Source organism: Sciurus vulgaris (genome assembly GCF_902686455.1).
Source record: "Sciurus vulgaris genome assembly, chromosome: 7".
NCBI classification, from domain to species: Eukaryota; Metazoa; Chordata; class Mammalia; order Rodentia; family Sciuridae; genus Sciurus; species Sciurus vulgaris.
Genome location: NC_136467.1, coordinates 79,962,391 through 79,982,109, shown reverse-complemented (window position 1 = coordinate 79,982,109; position 19,719 = coordinate 79,962,391). Strand labels below are relative to the sequence as shown.

The 19,719-nt window shown below is 32.9% G+C and overlaps 1 protein-coding gene across 6 annotated transcripts in view; it reads left to right on the top strand.

The window, feature by feature from the left end:
• The window catches only part of DOP1A (DOP1 leucine zipper like protein A), a 109,768-nt gene that overhangs the window by 32,069 nt on the left and 57,980 nt on the right, over positions 1 to 19,719 (top strand). For all 6 annotated transcript variants that reach the window (XM_079146936.1, XM_079146934.1, XM_079146935.1 and 3 more), the window contains exons 2-8: positions 584 to 774; positions 1,785 to 1,966; positions 5,757 to 5,927; positions 8,139 to 8,332; positions 9,465 to 9,559; positions 17,924 to 18,023; positions 18,682 to 18,791. In XM_079146936.1, the coding sequence (XP_079003062.1) occupies positions 637 to 774; positions 1,785 to 1,966; positions 5,757 to 5,927; positions 8,139 to 8,332; positions 9,465 to 9,559; positions 17,924 to 18,023; positions 18,682 to 18,791 (990 nt within the window). In that variant the 5' untranslated portion in view covers positions 584 to 636. The remainder of the gene's footprint in view (positions 1 to 583; positions 775 to 1,784; positions 1,967 to 5,756; positions 5,928 to 8,138; positions 8,333 to 9,464; positions 9,560 to 17,923; positions 18,024 to 18,681; positions 18,792 to 19,719) is intronic.

The following is a 19,719-nucleotide window of genomic DNA, read 5'->3' as shown; positions in this document are numbered from 1 at the left end:
TTGTCTCTTCTTCTTTATTCTTTTAATTAAAATTGAGTCACGATGTTTATAAAGGAATATCAAATATTTCTTGGACTTTCAAATGTCCACATATACTTGTCAGTTTTTTTCAAAGAAAAGTCTAATTTCAAACAGCTAATATTCTTTCATGCTAGATGCCCAGTAAATAAAATGATCTTCAAAATTGTCATCCCACCCATGTCCTTGATGTTTCCAATCTAACAAGTCTTACTTTATTATAGCATCAAGACAAAGTAGAAGGGTAAGTATGTAAGAAATGTTCTATCAACAAATGTAACAGAAATAACATGATTTCTAAATTGGAATAAATGTCAGAATTTTTTTTTTAATTCCTGTATTCTCAGGCATTTTCCAGTTTACCTGTAGGAAGGAATGCACATGTAGTTATCATTGAGCTCTCTTTGAATACTTCAATCACCTGTGAACTAGCTGACCAGAATCTTCACCACTTCTAACTTATGAAACATTTACAAGTTAGCCAATATCTTTGTAGTAGGACCATATGAACCCATTTCAGTAATTTGCTTTGTAACCTTGATTTCTTCTGCAAACACTTTTGTAGGTAATGATTTTGCATGACTTTAGAACTAGTCTTTAGTGGAACACTGTGGGAGGATGAACACAGAAGAAGTGGAGTTATTGAGTGACTCCAAATACAGAAACTATGTAGCCGCAATTGACAAAGCACTGAAGAATTTTGAATACTCAAGTGAATGGGCAGATTTGATATCAGCACTTGGAAAACTTAACAAGGTATGTTTATTTTATGCATTTAATTAAAAGAGTAAAGAATCAGAAATCTGTGTTTATCTTATTGGATTTCTCTAAATCTTGAAGTAAAGAATATTCAATCATAACTAAACATTACTTTTGATAGTATTTCATTATTTCCACGCATATTGTTTAGCACTGTTCAAATTCTAATTTGAAAATACAACAGTGCTTAAAAAATATAGTTATTATCATTGTAATTACCTATAAAAACACAAGACTGGGAAGCAAAGATGCTAACCATGAAGGTTAATAAATTTTGTAATTGAGCATCAGATATGGTTCTGAAGTTCCTGGCAACAAAATGAAAAACTGCAAGTGGAAACTTGTAACTGTTGTATCCTTTCCAAATGATATGTATATAGCAGCAAGGAATTTTAAATTTTGTAAGTCTTAGCTATGATTCAGTACTTTTTACAAAGGAAACGATATGTAGTTACTGAGACCTTGGAGCTTGGCTTTGAATTGATCCTTCTTCATGTATCTGGTTTAAACCCCACTTTTTACAGTAGCATTACTGATCAACTCTTAGCTTTTCATTTTTACTTTTTGCTTTTTAACTCAGATGAAATTTTTCTTACCTTGGTCCCATAGTTTTGCAATTGTTGTTGTTATTAAGTAAGAATGCTTTTAAGTATTAAAAGGGATATATGGGAAAGGTTTGGTCTTACAATAACTATTTTAACATCAAGCATCTTAGCATACTATTAGAAAAGAAATTTGTCTTAAAATGCATAGCAAAGACACTAGATATAATAACCTCTCTATAAATTTGTTTTGGAAAGTGTTATTTCATTAACAGTATGCTATTTCTGTTAACATGGGATGGATATTTTTTTAATCAAATTAATAAATATTTTAAATTTCAAATGAAATATATATCGATGTAACTGACAAAAATGAAAGCCTACAGTGACAATTTTTATAACATGCTAGAAAATGGAATAAAATGAAATTTTTTTTCTTATCTGCATTTAAACATTTTCTTCAAGGTTTTACAAAACAATGCAAAGTACCAGGTAGTACCCAAAAAGCTGACCATAGGCAAACGCCTTGCTCAATGTCTACATCCAGCATTACCAGGTGGAGTTCATCGGAAGGCACTTGAAACATATGAAATTATCTTCAAAATCATTGGACCTAAGCGACTTGCCAAAGATCTTTTTTTATATAGGTAAGAATAATTTTATTATCTATTGACCTATAATAGGTGATAAGTATTCCTTACTATTTTATGCTTTCTGTACTAAAAACTAAAAAGTTGAAACCTCCTTAATGATCAAAAGTTTTTGATACTGACTTTAAATATTTGAGTTAAGTGATTTAGAAAAACTTGGAACATTCTTTAAGGTAAGTTTTTTTTTTTTTATTTTTATCTGTCATTTATGAAAGAAAATTTTCAAAATCATTGAAACTATATGACATTCTACTTTTTTAAGCTTGAAAATTGACCTGATAAAAAATAAAATACCTTGATTTCTAACCCATATTGACCATTCTTTACTTGATATAATCTTTTCACTTGGCTTCCATGGAATTACTTTTTCTTGTTTACTTTTTCTTTATCAGCCTTTTCTTCTTTACCTGAACACAATAATTGCATTTTTTTAAGACTTACTTAGTAACCTTTTTATATTTTCTCATCAGGCAGGTTTATCCATGACCATGATTTTTTTAAAAAAATTATGTATATTTAATGTACAATATGATGTTACAAAATGCATAAAGATAATAAAGTTTTTACTACAATTAAGCAAATGTATCCATCTTTCACATTGTTACCTTTTTATGAGTTTTTTTTCTTTTTTCCTTTTTTTTGTGTGTGTGGCAAGAGCAACTAAAATCTTCCCATGTATTAAAAATTCCCTAAACAAATCAGTATTAACTATAGTCCTCATCTCATGTATATCTCAAGACTTTTTCTTTATACTTATCTGCTGCCTTAAATCTATTGACATATGTCTTCTTATCTCCTCCCATCCCTCATAATCACAGTTTTATCTTTTATGTACTGACCCGCAAATTGATATCTCTAGTTTTGGCTTTAGCTTTAAATATCTCAATTACTTGATCTCTGTGTGGATCTTTATAGGCAAGTAGAGCTCTACCTGTTCAAAATAAACTTATCCTCTGTTCTGTAAATCTGGCCTTCCCTGCAGTGTACTAAAGCTCAGTGAATTGCACCACCTTCTATCCACTCACACAAACCTAAAATCTGAACTACACATGATGTCTTATTAGTCCCATGCATATTCTCCCACCTCGCATTAACAATCCGCCACTGAGAGTTCTCTCATAATGGTTATGAGCATGGGCTTCTGTAGTCAAAGTAGCTCTATTATCTTGGACCATTTTCACCTCTCTATATACTTCTCTGTAAAAATAGAAATAAGGTTACTAATGTCATAAGGTTGTGAGAATTTAAAATGTTAGTACGTGAAAAGTACTTAGAATAATGTGCTGCATATAGTAAGTGCTTAATAAATGTTAGCTATTATTCCAATATGTCTCAAATACATCTACTTTCTCTGTACCTTCACTGGGAGCACCCAATAAGTAAGCATCACCTCTAACCTGTGCTTTGTCATTGGCCTCCTAACATTCACCCACCACCTGATCATCTTATACCCTGTACTCTGCATGGTACCAGAATAATCTTTCTAAAACATTTAATAAATAATGTCACTTACATCTTCTAAGGCATCATGTACCAGGTTGAAAAAGCACACTCAAATTTGATTTCTCCTTTGATATGCACACACCACCAGTCATTTCTGTGATCACAAAATGTATAAGGATTTCTCCCCACCAGCAAGCAACAGTCAGTTTGACAGAGGACATCAACTGGACATCCTCTAATCCAATTCAGTTTTTAAAGCCGTGTACCTGGAGATAGTATCAGATCTCACTGATTGGGAGCTGAGTCCACAAGACTACTATCACTTCTAACACCAGGATCAAGTCCAGGCTTCCAGAACATTTGACGAACTGACTACAAGTTGTGGTTGCACCACTTCCTCTTGAGGCTCAATTAATTTACTAGAACAGCTTACAAAACTCAGGGGAACATTCACCAGTTTATCATAAAGGATATTTTAACGGATTCAAATATACAGCCAGAAGAAGAGAGATATGGGGCAAGGTCTGAAGGGTCCTGAGCACAGGAACTTCCATCCCTGTGGATTTGGGATACATCACCCTCCTGACAGATGAATGAGTTCAGAAGCTTTCTTAACCCTCATACTTAGGGGTTTTTATTGGATGATTCATTACACGGTCAAATACCTAAACAGAAGATATGCTTATTACTTTATTCACTTAGTAATAAAGAGAGGTAATGGAGTCTAAAAAAAGATATGCCTATTGTACTAGTGATTTAGTAAATAATAAGGACTTTGAGAATTTAGAGCCATGAATGAAAACCAAATTTAAATTATATTGTTATATTATGTGCATCCTTGTATATAAAACAACAAATCCCATCATTATGTGCAACTATAATGCACCAATTTTTAAAAGTGAAAGAGAAAAGAAAACAACATCACATGTAGAAGTATCATGATTGAAGACATGGAAGGTAATAAGTTGGAAGAAATGCATGAACACATACACATGTGTATATATCTCTCCTCCCTTAAAAGTTGATAGAGGCTGGCAGCGTCAAGTTAAGAGGTAATAAAATAAAAGTTTTGGAGTTTGGTTGTTGCTGTTATTTATTCTCTTCTTAGAATCATGGGGAAATATTTGAGTACATATGTGTTGAAAAACAAAGATTTCAGTGGAAGAAAATAGAAGTTATAGGAAAGAAAAAAGAAAATGAATGAGTCTGGTCCCTGGCAAAGTGAACACATGTGCTCTGGGGCACATGAAAGAAGGTAGTCTCAAAGACTGACTATAACTATAAATGACTATATCTTAGGTCAAACTGTACCTAAAACTGGAGGCAGAAATGTAGGAAGTCGAAGATAAGTTTTATTTTGTGTATATACTAGGAGTCTTAATTCAGTTGTTAAGCACTTCCGAAGTGCAGGACATGGTTCTGAGGGTGTGAATACAGAAATAAGAAAACCATCATGATATTTCTGATGATTTCTGATATTTACAGTCTGTTAAAGAAGATACATGAAACAATTTAAAGGGATAAATGTTCTAATAAGATAGTATTAAGTACAACAGAAACATCAATTAGGGGACCTAACCTAGTCTAATTAGGAGATAGTATCTTCAAGAAAATGACATAGGCTGAGACATGAACATTTAGTAATCACCCAGACATACAAAGAAGATATAAAAAATCAGCAAGCAATTATTTAGTATAGCTAGAGTAGAGGGTGCAGGGACAAAATTGGTGAGTGTACATAGGCTGTACAGAAGTATGCAGTAGCCAAATCTTAAGATGTTAAAAAACCACATTGGCAACAGGAAGCTAATGCAAGTTCACTGAGATCAAATTTTCATTAAGATGATAAAGATATAATGGTGGACTCTTCTAGGTAAGTGTCGGGGAGAGGTGAAGAGAATTTAGTATATTCAAAAATATGAAGAAGTGTGACTTGAAGAGAAAACATGATGATTGATTTTTGGAGTGGAAGATTTTTTTTAAAGGGTCAAGAATGAGCCAGATAGATGGTGATAACAGTATTTTGAAATGGCAGTTGTTATAGTAAGGAACTGGTTTTATTGGAAAGGGGAAAATTCTGTTTTAGAATTATGAAATATGAGGACTTCATCAAACAACTAAGTAGTTCCTGGGTTTTTCAGTATGAAGCTCAGGTGAGAGAACTGGTTTAGTTTAATGTATTTAGAAGTCTTCAATTTATAGTATCATTTTAAATCAGCCAGAATATCTACTATTTCTTCAAAGCATAAAAGATTTACATATAGATATAATTACATATGAATTAATATTTTATCATTATTTTACTACTTTTTCTTCCTTCTTTTGTTATTACATTTTTAAACAGTTCTGGATTATTTCCTCTTCTTGCAAATGCTGCCATGTCTGTGAAACCAACTTTGCTCAGTTTATATGAGATATATTACTTGCCTTTGGGTAAAACACTGAAACCTGGTCTACAAGGATTATTAACTGGTATTCTCCCTGGCTTAGAAGAAGGATCAGAGTACTATGAGAGGTAAAATGGTGTTTGGTACAACTATGTAATCTAAATCATGCATTTGTCAGCAAGCATCCATAAATGTTTTCACCTCACAAAAAATAATTTTATGTCTAATTCTAGACATTTAGTATATCACAGTAAGTTTCTATAGCAATAATATTATTATAGCATATCTTGTCTGTGTAACATACTGAAAGTATAACTATATGGTATAAGTACAGACATAAGAGATAGATGGACTTGAGCAAGTTTTGTACTGTACTGTATGAGCTTAGGAAAACTTTTAGTTTCCTCATCTATCAAACAATACTAATGTAATACTTATTTCAATGTAATACTTATTTCATTACAATAACAATGTAATACTTATTTCATTGTGTTATTGTAAATAACGAAATCACTTAGTCCAGTGCTTTGCACATGTAAGTTACTCAAAAAACTGAGATTCATAATTTATTTTCTTTTTCTCTTCTGTGATTCATAATTCAAAATGATAATAGGATATTTATCAGGAGAGGTCATTTTTGGTTTTGGTGCTATAGGTTTAACCCTGGAATGCTTTACCACTGAGTTACATCCCAGTCCTTTTTTAATTTTTTATTTTTGAGACAGGGTCTCCCTAGGTTGCCTAGGACCTCACTAAATTGCCCAAGCTGACTTAAAATTTGGTAATTCTTCTGCCTCAGCCTTCTGAGTTGCTCACATCACAGGTGCGTGCCACTTTGCCCAGCTAACAGAACATTTTGATTTATGAAAAGAATGGAAAACTGGTCTATATGCCAAAGTTTTAAAATTGGTGATGGGAAAAAATAGCCAAATATCAAGTACCGTGCTATTTCACTTGCTATTGACATGGTACTCTTTGATATTTTAGCTTTTCAAAGAAAATGATCTGCTATGTTTTAGGACCTATTATAATTTTTGAGAGCTAATACTTGTAGACAATGCATAAAGGCAGCAAGTATCTTTAATATCTCATCACTGATATTTTTACCAAATAAACTGAGTTAGGCAGTAAAAATTGAAAATACCAAATTTACTTTGTGTATGCTTAATTAATTAAAATTTAAATAATTTAGTCAGGTGCATTGACCAGGTATTCTATTTTGTTGTATTTTATCTACTCCCATAATGCAGTAAGAATCTAACCCTGAAAATATCGGCCACTTTCAAAAACAAATTTTGTTCCTAATGCTTATTATTATTCTTTAAATAATTTAACTAGTTTAATTATTTGCTTATACTTTTAGAAATTTAATGTGGAATTATTTTGTTTAGCTTATAGATCAGTTTTGTTTTTAATTATCATATTCTAAGGTTTGTAAATGTGGTACAGTATCACATACCTGTAATCTCACCTACTCAGGAGACTGAGGAAAAAGTTAGAGGACTAATTCAAAGCCAAACTGGGAAATTTAGTGAGACCCTTTCTCAAAATAAAATATAAAAAGGGCTGGGGATAACTCAGTGGTATAGCATCCCTGACTTTAATCCCCAGTACCTGAAATAAAAAAAGAAAGAAAGAAAAAAGGGGGACTTATAGATGCATTACTATTTTAATGCTTAGATAAACTGGGACCAGAAGATATTACAAAGTTATTATTAAATCATATAGCAAGTAAAACTCATCAAATTCTCTTGATTTTGACAATACTATAATATAATAGACATGTATTATATGGTTTATCTTATGTTAAAAACAAAGTAATTAATCTTTATGTAGTTCTTAAAGCACTAAAGCATCATTGATTTCATCATAGGTCTAATTCATTAAAGTTGTGAACCATATAGTATGTGATTTAAAAAAAAAACATTTAAAAATAAAATGTCTTTTAAGATGTAGGACAATAAAAGATGTTCAAACGTAGGTTTACTGTTAACTTAAATGTGTATATGGGATTTTATTAGAGTAATTTAACAACTAAATGATATTAAATAGACCTTGTGGTAGTGTTTTTATTGTTCTCATTTTACAGATGAGAAGACTGAAATGAAGAAAGATTAAATGGTTTCCCCAAAGTACACAGCTAGTACATAGTGGAGCCATGGCTTAAATCTAGTCCTCTAACTCTGAAATATTCTCCCTGTCTACATACGTTTCCAGAGTGGAGAATATGACTACAGCATAGATGCTTTCATACATTTTTGGAAGAAAATAATAGTTGGCTTCTTATAATGTGACACTGAATATTTCCTTTCTTATACCACTTTATTTTGTTTCTTCAGAACAAACACATTGTTGGAAAAGGTTGCCGCTGCAGTAGACCAGTCAGCATTCTACAGTGCTCTTTGGGGTAGCCTTCTCACTAGTCCTGCTGTTCGTTTACCTGGAATTACATACGTACTTGCCCATTTGAACAGAAAACTTTCTATGGAAGATCAACTTTATATAATTGGTAGTGATATTGAGCTCATGGTAGGTCTAAAATTATGGTTGCCTATTTCACAAGTATTTTTTTTATAGCCACTATTCAATGTGGGTGGTTGAGGATTATGCAATGAATAAAGTTCCTATTTTCATGGAGCTTATGTTTTTTTTCACCAAGGAAAACTAAAGAGCAAAATTATCAATAATTATTGATTTTAAGAGGTTTAATATTTTCATGAACAATAATGGCTATTTGTTATCTCTATCATCTGTTATTCAGCAAATTAATGGTTTTTATTATTACTATCTTACTAACTCATCAAACTACTGTTAACATAGCTACATTTATTGTATTCCAAGGTGAAACTTTCTTCAATCACAGTTTCCTTAATAAGAAAAATGAATTTTAGATAAAATGATATAAGCAGATTCTGCATGGGATTTGTGTGACAGGTGTAATACTAAAGCAGATAGTGAAAGTAGAAAAGAATCATGTTGATTGCTTATTTACATTTCTTAATTTCAAGATTAAAGTATAATTTATGTTCACTTTCACTGAATTTAACCCTTCTGTATGAACAGTTGTATGAATTTTGACAAACACTTATGATAATGTAACTTCTACTACAATGAAGATACAGAAAACTACGTCATCCCAAAAAGCTGCCCTTTTTAGTTGGTCCCCTTCTTTTATACTTCCAGGCCCTTGCAAACATTGTTCTGTTTTCTGTTTCTATAGTTTTGCTTTTTCCAAAATGTTATATAAATATAATCATGCTACATGTAGCTATATGTAGCCTTTAAGTATTGTTTTCCAGTTTTCTTAACATTTAAATTCATCCATGTTTCTCTATGTATCACTGATTGCTACATATTATTCTGTTGTAAGACGGTACCACAATTTGATTATTCACTTATCAGTGGACATTTAACTTGGAGCCCATTTGGGGCAAATATTAATAAAACTACAATAAACATTTGCATAGACATGTTGGGGATGACTTGGTGAAGTCACTAGAAAACCCCACAGGTTATATAATACTAATACTGTAAACGTTTGTAATCTCTTGATCTTTAGAAGTGTACTTTTATTTATTAGAGAAAAGGAAGACTCCTTACATTTTTATGGCAAATTTCCCAGCATAACAGACAATAGGTGTTGAAAGTTCTCTTATTTCAGGTAGAAGCAGTAAGTACTTCGGTACAGGACTCAAGTGTACTTGTACAAAGGAGCACACTGGACCTCATACTCTTCTGTTTTCCATTCCACATGAGTCAGGTAAAACATTATTGCTGATATTACTACAAGGCATTCTTGGAAAATGAGATTCATGATGAGTGGTTTTTTTTAAAAGGTATTATTGTGGATTATTTTGTTTTATAAATCAACAAGTGCATAGAAAACAAGTTCCTTTGTTTGTTTGTTTGTTTATACATACATACATACCAGGGATTAAACCCAGGGATTCCTAACCACTGATCCACATTCCAAACCCGTTTTTTATTTTGAGACAAGTTGCTTAGGGTCTCTCTTAAGTTGCTGAGATTGGCTTTGAACTTGGATCCTCCTATCTTAGCAACCCGAGCCTCTGGAATTATAGGCGTGCGCCACTGTACTTGTTACAAGTTCCTTTCTTAGGAGTGGAAAAATCGTGCAAATTTTGAAGAAAAAAAAGCTTTTCTGATTTGATAGCAATATAGTAATTGAATTAGATTATTTCAAATTTCTGTAAAAAGCAAAAGGTGCTCATTGCTAACTCAAAGTCAGTACTCTGAGACCCAGGCTTTCTATTTAGCCAGTATCAATCTGTCTGATATCTTGCTCTGGCGATTTTGGGATTCATGCCAGAGCCATAGCAGAGTTGGGTATAATTTGAGTCACAGATATTTAGTCACTGTGACATTTGCTGATACTTTTATTTCAAATCAGAGTAACTGACTTGACAAATCATCAACAAAGTGTTTCATTACTGTAGTTTAATTTAATCTCTTCATTTTTAAAGAGGTCATCTAATTATCTTTTAAATTCTTACCTTTAATGAAGAGTGATTTAGAGCACAGAATGTAAGCATTGAGAATAAGGGGACTATATACTTAAAACAAGTAATAAGAGAGAACTTCTACCTTGAAAAAGTGAGGTTATTTCTAAAAAGGCATTAGCAGAAAAGACTTTTGATTTTCATAGTGATCATTGGCTAATTTTTCTGTATTATTTTACTCAATTTTTTTCTTTACTGCTCTGCTTATTTTTGTTACTTCATTATTTATTCAAATTAAGTAGAGTAATAATTGAAGACTTATACTTCATTGTCTATATTGTCACTAATTAGGACATAAACCACCTCCAGTTTCTATTTTGAAACTCACCCCTTAACCAGGAACCTTTATTCTGTCCTTGAGCTTTTCACAGAAACCCCTACTAGAAAACTTCAGTATAGTCTAATCTTGCGCATGCTGTAGTATAGGTGTGGATAAATAATCCATTGAGTAAAAATGATTTTTTTACTTTTTTAAAAAAACTTGTAAATAAGCAGGAAGGGGATTTCCAAAAAAGAAAGATCAGTGGAGTAAACAAAGGAGAATAAAGGAAGGAAGGAGGGATGAGATAGGGAAAGACAGTGGAATGAATCTGACCTAACTTTCCTATGTACTTATGAATATAGCACAGTGAATATCACCAGCATATATATATCCACAAGACACTAACAAAAGAAAATTAAGTAAATAGTAGAAAGATCAGTAGAGTAGAGGGAACGAAAATGGAGGTTGCAGGGAAGGGAAAGGGGAAGTACTGGGGACTACATTAGAATAATTTCCATACTTTTATGTCACAATGAATCCTATTGTTATGTATAACTAAAAAGAACCTATAAAAATTGAAATTGAAAAAAAGATCTTATAAAAGAAAACAAAGAATATGCCCAAGAAATATATATGATCCCAAAACTTAAAACATACATGTACTATCTGGCTCTTTATCAAAGAAATTTGTTGACCTTTGCTCTTGAATTTTCTTCCGTTCTAAACAGTTAATATTAATAATTCCTCAGTTGATGGGTTCCTCAACAGGCTCTGAGGAATTAAGTCTTGGTAGACTTAAATTGGTTAGAACTTAATTTATAATCACAATAGATCAGTGATCCTGAACCTTTTCAGCTTGTACTTCCTTAAGTACTTTATTATTTTATACTAGCCAGGATTTTCTCAAATCTTACCTTCTACAATTTTTATGTAAAAAAAAATAGCTATGTTGAATATGATTTTTTAAAAAGTACACACCTAATTCTAATATTCTTTTACCCATTACTGGACCCAGTTCTTATATTCTGATCCTTGTTACTGCACCAAATATTAGGCTACCTGAGTCATCTTGTTTTCCTCCTTTACCTGTTTTCATGTCTTGCATATAATAGACTGTTAGCAAGTATTAATTGTTATTGTAACTTAACAGAGTCAGTCTATCTTTATCCCAAAAGTATGATAGCTATTATATTACAACTGGACTATTAGACTTGAGCTTGTTTAATGGAAAGCTCACCTGACTCTCTAGTATATACACCTTTGAGATTATAATAGATTTTTTAAAATATATTTCAAGTATGGGTAATGTCAGTAATAATCAGAAATGACCTCTTGGCTCAGTGGTAGATGTGCAGATCCTAGGCTCAATCTCAAGTACAACCCTCCACAAAAAAAGACTTCTTATACCTTATGTGTTTGTTGACAAAGTTGTATATATTATATATAACATTTTGAAATATGTATACATTGTAAGTGTCTAAATCAAGAAAATTCATGGATTTATTAGCTCATATACTTAACATTTTCTGAAGTGACACCATTTAAAATCTCCTCAGTGATTTCGAAAAATACATTGTTATTCGATTTTCAAAAATACACTGTATCATTATTAACTATAGTTACCATGTCCTGTAATAGTTTTCTTGAACTTATTACTCCCATCTAACTGAAATTTTGTATCTTTGACAAACATCTACTACTTCTAACTTTTTAAGAGTAGTTTTTCTCCCAAAATAAGATTGGGAAACATTGTGCTTTTTAAAATTTTGTGAAAATATTCATAAACCACATATCTGATGTTGAATAGACATATCAGCAGTTCTCAAATGTTTCGATTGCAGGACCCCATTTTACTCAAAAATTATTGAGACTCCTAAATATTTCTTGCTTATATATGTTAGAAATTAAAACAGGCAAATTAAAAAATATTCACTCATTTATTGTAAAATAGCAATAACAATTACATTAGTGTAACTAACATTTTTTGAAAGTATGTTCCCACACATAAAAAAATTAACAAGAAGCATTGTTTCATATTCATTGCCAGTCTTTTTAATATCTGGCCTAACAGTATAAAGCAGAATGTTTATACCTGCTTCTGTGATATGTCAAATTCCTTATTTGAAGTATATGAAGAAAAATCTGTTCTCACACTGATATGTAGTTAGAAAAGCAAGGAATAGCCAGGCACAGTGTCATATGCCTGTGATCCCAGTGGTTCAGGAGACTGAGGTAGGAGGATCAAAGCCAGCCTCAGCAACTTAGTGAGACCCTGTCTCTAAATCAAATATTTTTTAAAAGGATGTTGTTCAGTTAAGTGCTCCAGGATTCAATGCCTGGTTCCAAAAAAAAAAAAAAAAAAACCAAGGAGTACTTCAATAGTATCCTATTAAAACTGCATATTCTTTGATACTACACCAAAATTTGAGAAACTATAGTTTTACAAATTATTGCAAATGGAGTCTAAAACCTTACAGATTCTGGGGGTTTTTGTTGTTGTTGTTGTTTGTTTGTTTTGATACCAGGTATTGAACCCAGGATGCTTAACAACTGAGCGACATCCCCACCCCTTTTTATTTTGAGACAGGATCTTGCTAAATTGTTAGGATCTCACCAAGTTGCTGAGGCTGGCTTTGAACTTGCAATCCTCCTGCCTCAGCCTCCTAAGCATCTGGGATTACAGGTGTGTACTGCCACACCTCCAACATATTCTGATTCATTGAAATTCACTTGTCTGTCTTGCACTTGCATTAGATCTTTTACTCATATATGTGTTTATAACATCATGATTGATTATTTAGAAAATCCTGGTTTACTGAATTATGCAGACATTCCAAATGTGGCACATTTCATGATTGAGTATCAATTACACTTACTACTGTTGCCACTAATTTTGTCAGTAGATATTTTTAGGTTTTGGGAAACTTGAGCCCAATAAGGGAAAGCTTTCAAACCAATTCATTTCAAAACAGTACAACTTCAACACAAATACAAGTTTTCCAAAATTCTGCTTTTTCTCTTGTGATCTCAAATTTTATTGTTTGTAACTTATTTTCCTTTTTTTAAAAATTTATTTTTATTGTAAACAAATGGGATATATCTTGTTTCTCTGTTTGTACATGAAGTAGAGGCATACCATTTGTGTAATCATACATTTACATAGGGTAATGGTGTTTGATTCATTCTGTTATTTTTCCTTCTCCCCCACCCCACCCACCCCTCTTTTCCCTCTACAGTCATTCCTTCCTCCATTCTTGCTCCCTCCCACCCCCCATTATGTGTCATCATCCACTTATCAGCGAGATCATTTGTCCTTTGTGCTGCTTGCCACCACTTGCCGCTTGCCGCGACCAGCGGGACAAACGACATGTACGCTTCAGAAGTTCATGAAGCAGCTTCCGCTTTATTCGGATAACACCCTGGATATATAAGCAGTCTCATGCATATGCAATTGTAACCAGATATGTCCATCCAATCCCACCAAAGGTCAAGCGATCACGAGCTCAAGCATACATATAAGATATATCTGTCCACGTGCTAAGCAGCTGAACTAATTATCATACAGCCAATGGTAAATGCTTCCTGTTTTTCTCAAGGCGCATTCAGCATGCCCTTTGGCTCTCTGGCAGTCGCCATCTTTGGATGCATGTGGCCTAACCCTGGGCCCTGGGTCTCACCCACCACACCTTTGGGTTTTTGAGATTGGCTTATCTCACTTAGCATGATATTCTCCAATTTCATCCATTTGCCTATAAATGGCATGATTTTATTATTCATATATATATATATATGTATAACAGTTTCTTTATCCATTCATCGATTGAAGGGCATCTAGGTTGGTTCCACAATCTGGCTATTGTGAATTGAGCAGCTATGAACATTGATGTGGCTGCATCCTGTAGTATGCTGATTTTAAGTCCTTTGTGTATAGGCCAAGGAGTGGGATAGCTGGGTCATATGGTGGTTCCATTCCAAGTTTTCTAAGGAATCTCCACACTGCTTTCCAGAGTAGCTGCACTAATTTGCAACCCTACCAGCAAATGTATGAGTGTACCTTTCTCCCCACATCCTCGCCAACACCTGTTGTTGCTTGTATTCTTGATAATTGCCATTCTACTTGGGGTGAGATGGAATCTAAGGGTAGTTTTGATTTGCATTTCTCTTATTACTAGAGATGTTGAACATTTTTTCATTTATCTGTTGAATGCTTGTAGATCTTCTTCTGTGAAGTGTCTGTTCATTTCCTTAACCCTTTTGTTGATTGGGTTATTTATATTCTTGGTGTAGAGTTTTTTGAGTTCTTATATATATTCTGGAAATTAGTGCTATATCTGAAGTATGACAGGCAAAGATTTTCTCCCACTCTGTAGGCTCTCTCTTCACATTGCTGATAGTTTCCTTTGCTGAGAGAAAGCTTTTTAGTTTGAATCTATCCCAGTTATTGATTATTGCTTTTATTTCTTGTGCTATGGGAGTCCTATTAAGGAAGTCTGATCCTAAGCTGACATGTTGAAGATTTGGACCTACTTTTTCTTCTGTAAGATGCAGGGTCTCTGGTCTGATTCCAAGGTCCTTGATCCATTTTGAGTTGAGTTTTGTGCAGGGTGAGAGATAGGGATTTAGTTTCATTCTGCTGCATATGGATTTCCAGTTTTCCCAGCACCATTTGTTGAAGAGGCTATCTTTTCTCCATTGTATATTTTTGGCCCCTTTGTCTACTATGAGAAAATTGTATTTATTTGGGTTTGTGTCTATGTCCTCTTTTCTGTACCATTGATCTACCTGTCTATTTTTGTACCAATACCATGCTGTTTTTGTTACTATTGGTTTGTAGTATAGTTGAAGTTCTGGTATTGCAATACCCCCTGCTTCACTATTCTTGCTAAGGATTGCTTTAGCTATTCTGGGTTTCTTATTCTTCCAGATGAATTTTATGATTGCTTGCTCTATTACTGTAAGGTACATCATTGGGATTTTAATTGGAATTGCATTGAATCTGTATAGCACTTTTGGTAATATGGCCATTTTGACAATATTAATTCTTCCTATCCAAGAACATGGAAGATCTTTTCATCTTCTAAGGTTTTCTTTAATTTCTTTCTTTAGTGTTCTGTAGTTCTCATTGTAGAGGTCTTTCACCTCTTTTGTGAGATTGATTCCCAAGTATTTTATTTTTTTCGATGCTATTGTGAATGGGGTAGTTTTCCTAACTTCTCTTTCTGAAGATTCATCACTTATGTATAAAAATGCGTTGGATTTATGAGCATTGATCTTGTAACCTGCTACTTTACTGAATTCACTTATGAGTTCTAAAAGTTTTCTGGTGGAATTTCCTGGTTCCTCTAAATATATAATCATGTCATCCTCAAATAGGGATAGTTTGAGTTCTTCTTTTCCTATTCGTATCCCTTAAATTTCTTTGGTCTATCTAATTGCTCTGGCTAGAGTTTCACGGACAATGTTGAATAGAAGTGGTGAAAGAGGTCATCCCTGCCTTGTTCCAGTTTTTAGGGGGAATGCTTTCAGTTTTTCACTATTTAGAATGATTTTGGCCATGGGCTTAGCATAGATGGCCTTTACAATGTTAAGGACTTATTTTCCTTGAAGTGACTGGATCACTTTTGAAAAAATGACTGACAAGTGATGAGTTCTGAGTAGTCATCATATATGGGTTAGGTCATTCTTTTAGGTAAAAATGGTATTCTGTGAAAAAGTTGGTAGTTCTGTTCACAACACTTAGGAGTTATGCACAGCTTTTCCTTGAGACAAGTATCATACTTATGTGCTTTATGTCTTCATGTTTCCTTACACAGAATATTAAAAGATGTACTCAAGGATCAATATTTAATGAAACAAATTTTTGGTGTTTCATTAACAACATTCTTAAAGAATTATTAAACTAGCTTTTGCATATCTATGCATGCATAGTCGAATTGAACTCAGGGCCACACACATGCTAGTTCATCATTGAGCTACACTGTGGGACTACTTTTCTGTTTTTTGGTTTTGACTTAACTCTTGAGAAAATGGCAATAAAAATACAATGATAACAAGTTGTGAGAATGCTACTGTACTATTGCTTTTTTTAATACCATTTGTTTTATCTACTTATTGTGTGATCAGGACAAATGCCCACACAAGAACAACAAAAAAAAGTAAATAACATCCTGATGTCATTTTAAGTATGTATAGTTTTATTGATTATGTATGAATATACATACTTTGTGGACTTACTGAAATAGTCTTAGAGATTCCCAAGGGCCCAGGGACACTTTGAAAATTACATAGATAAATCAAAGATATTTGTTTTCAAAGGAATAACATCAACTGTTGATGATACATGTTCTGTAGCATCTCAGTTATTGCCAGTTAAGGAAGCATGGTATAGGAAACAGTTCTCTGGTCTATAATTAACAAAAAGTAACTTCTGCATACAGCTGTGACACTAAACCAGACATTTGAATTTAGTTAAGCACTTGACCCCTGGAAGGCTCTGATCTTTTATTTATAGAGTGAATGTTAAACTACCCAATTTCCAAGTTACCTTTTAATTCTCAGATTCGAAGAGTCTATTCTAAAGTGATTCTCTAGTAATATTCATAAAATTAACAGCAAATTCATTAGCTGAATTCCATATTTTTTTTCAACTTTTTACCCTTTTAGTTGAAATCACATGTCCTTTAATCATGGTTTATGGCTCTGGTAAAGAGGGGGGAAATTCCTTAAGAAAGGGAAAAAATGAAAAAATATTAAAATTGGTTAAACCTTGATGATTGGTTACAAAGAAGTTTCATTTTATTGTTTTCTGTATTTTTGAATGTTTGAAATATTACAAGTAGAATTTTTTTTTTGGGGGGGGTGGGTACTGGGGATTGAACCCAGGACCTTGTGCTTGCAAGGCAAGCACTCTTCCAACTGAGCTACATCCTCACCCACAAGTAGAATTTTTAAAAAGAAGACATAAGGGCTTAGAATTGATGAAGATAGTGACTTTCTAAGGAGTTAGTCAGCGAGACCAATTGGCATGTAATTTTGTCAGTCCCATCTTGCTTTATTTCCCATTTTGTGTTAGATTTTGCTAATTGGATAAGATAAAGAACTTTAAAGCAAATGTTAAAATAATTCCATTGTGGTTTCAGCTATAAAATTAAGTCATGTTTCCTAAATTTCTTCCTGTTTTCTAGTCTGTAAATTGGAAGTAATAGTTCCTGTGTTTGAAAGACCAAATGAAATAATGTTATATGAGAATACCTCATGCACCCCAATGCTCAGAGTATAAGGATTAAAAACAGTGATATACTTTTGTATATGATTAAAATAACCACATTCCCAACTTTTTCAGGCTACTCGACCAGATATGATCAGGATCTTGTCAGCAGCCCTTCATGTAGTACTAAGAAGGGATATGTCCCTGAATAGAAGACTGTATGCATGGCTCCTTGGTAGGTATTTGATGTTTGCCAGTCTTATTTGAGAAAAAGTGAAGGGAGATTAGACACTCATAAATATTATCAAGTTGTGTATATGTCCAAAGTGGAAAAAAAAAACTGCAAGCTTTTCCTGTATCATTGGTGTAGTGTATGAAGAAATTTCAGAAGCTTCTTAGACAAAGAGGCTATTTGAATCCATAATCAATATAATAACAAAATTTTTAAAACTTTTCAAGTCATTGAAGGACTGGTAAGTACCAGTATCTCAGTTATGGTATCAGCCTCCTAATTAGTTCATAAAACAGTGTATACACTTTGATCTCTACACTTTTTATGAATTTTTGGCTTGTCCTCTCAGCTTCTTATTGTCTGGTGTGAGAGCACATAATTTTACTTATCTTGGATGTTCTGAGTCTTCAGTTATTTCACTGTAGATAAAATTTGGAGGGGGAAGGAATAGGATAATTCTGTGAGAAAATTATTATATTTATATATTGAATTGGTTTTCCTTTATTAAACTATCTAAAATGATCTCTCTTGCTGACATTGAATGGGCTACTAATTGGTAAGTGCTTAGTGCTGTTTTTGAGATATTTGCTGTTTTGGTGTTTACTAAGCAACAGTTTTGAGAATTTCATTTTAATTCATTTTGTGATTTATTTTCATGGAGGTTTTGATAACAACGGTGCTATCATAGGACCCAGAAGTACAAGACACAGTAATCCTGAAGAACATGCCACTTACTATTTCACTACCTTTTCAAAAGAATTGTTGGTCCAGGTAAGTACTTTCATTATTCTTTGCTTACTCATTGACCACTAAAGTTACTAAAAAAGTATAAGACAAACTCTTGCCTTAATTGAATTCATAGTTGAAGGGGCAGAGACAAGACTCAAAAACTTCCTATGAATGACTATAATGAGTAAATGCTACAAAGAAATAAGTAATCATAAGCTAGACTCTCATATAAGGTCAAAGGTTTTTTTTTCTTCTTACTTTGTTTTCATGACTTTTAAAAGATAGTTGGAATGTCTCACCTTTCTGCCTCTGAAAGGGGAACTTTTCTAAAAATAGACTAGGACCTTTATTATTGTCTAAGGAGCTCAAGGGAAATTTGGGTTATAACAGGAATCTAAATGTGATAAAATTGCCTTTTCAATGGAAAGTTAAAATAATTCATAGATTTATTTCATATTAATTTTATTTAAGTCATGTGTATTCAAGATGTCTCAAATTGAGAAAATGCATGATATCAGAAGCATTTTTAAATGAGGTTATATGCTAAATTTTGAGTCACTAATGGCAAAATAATTGTGTAATAGCGGATAATGTCATGTCGTGGCATGGTTTGGGGATCATGATCTTTCTTCTTTTTAAAATTTTTTTTCTGAACCTTTATTTATATGTGGTGCTGAGAATCAAACTCAGTGCCTCACACATGCCAGGCAAGCGTTCTGCCATTGAGCCACAACCCCAGCCAGAGGATCATGATCTTAAGCAAACATATTCATTTGGAGGGCACACACTCAACTCATGAATATACTTTTCTTGATTATCTTTGATTCTTCTATTTTTTTTCTAGAGAAAATTTAAGCACTATTTTCTTCTCTCTAGAGAAATGAAAGTAGCATTTTTCTTCCTGTCAGAGGAAGAAAGTATCAGAAAAGGAATAGGATATATAAATCTCCATTACATGTGATTATATTTT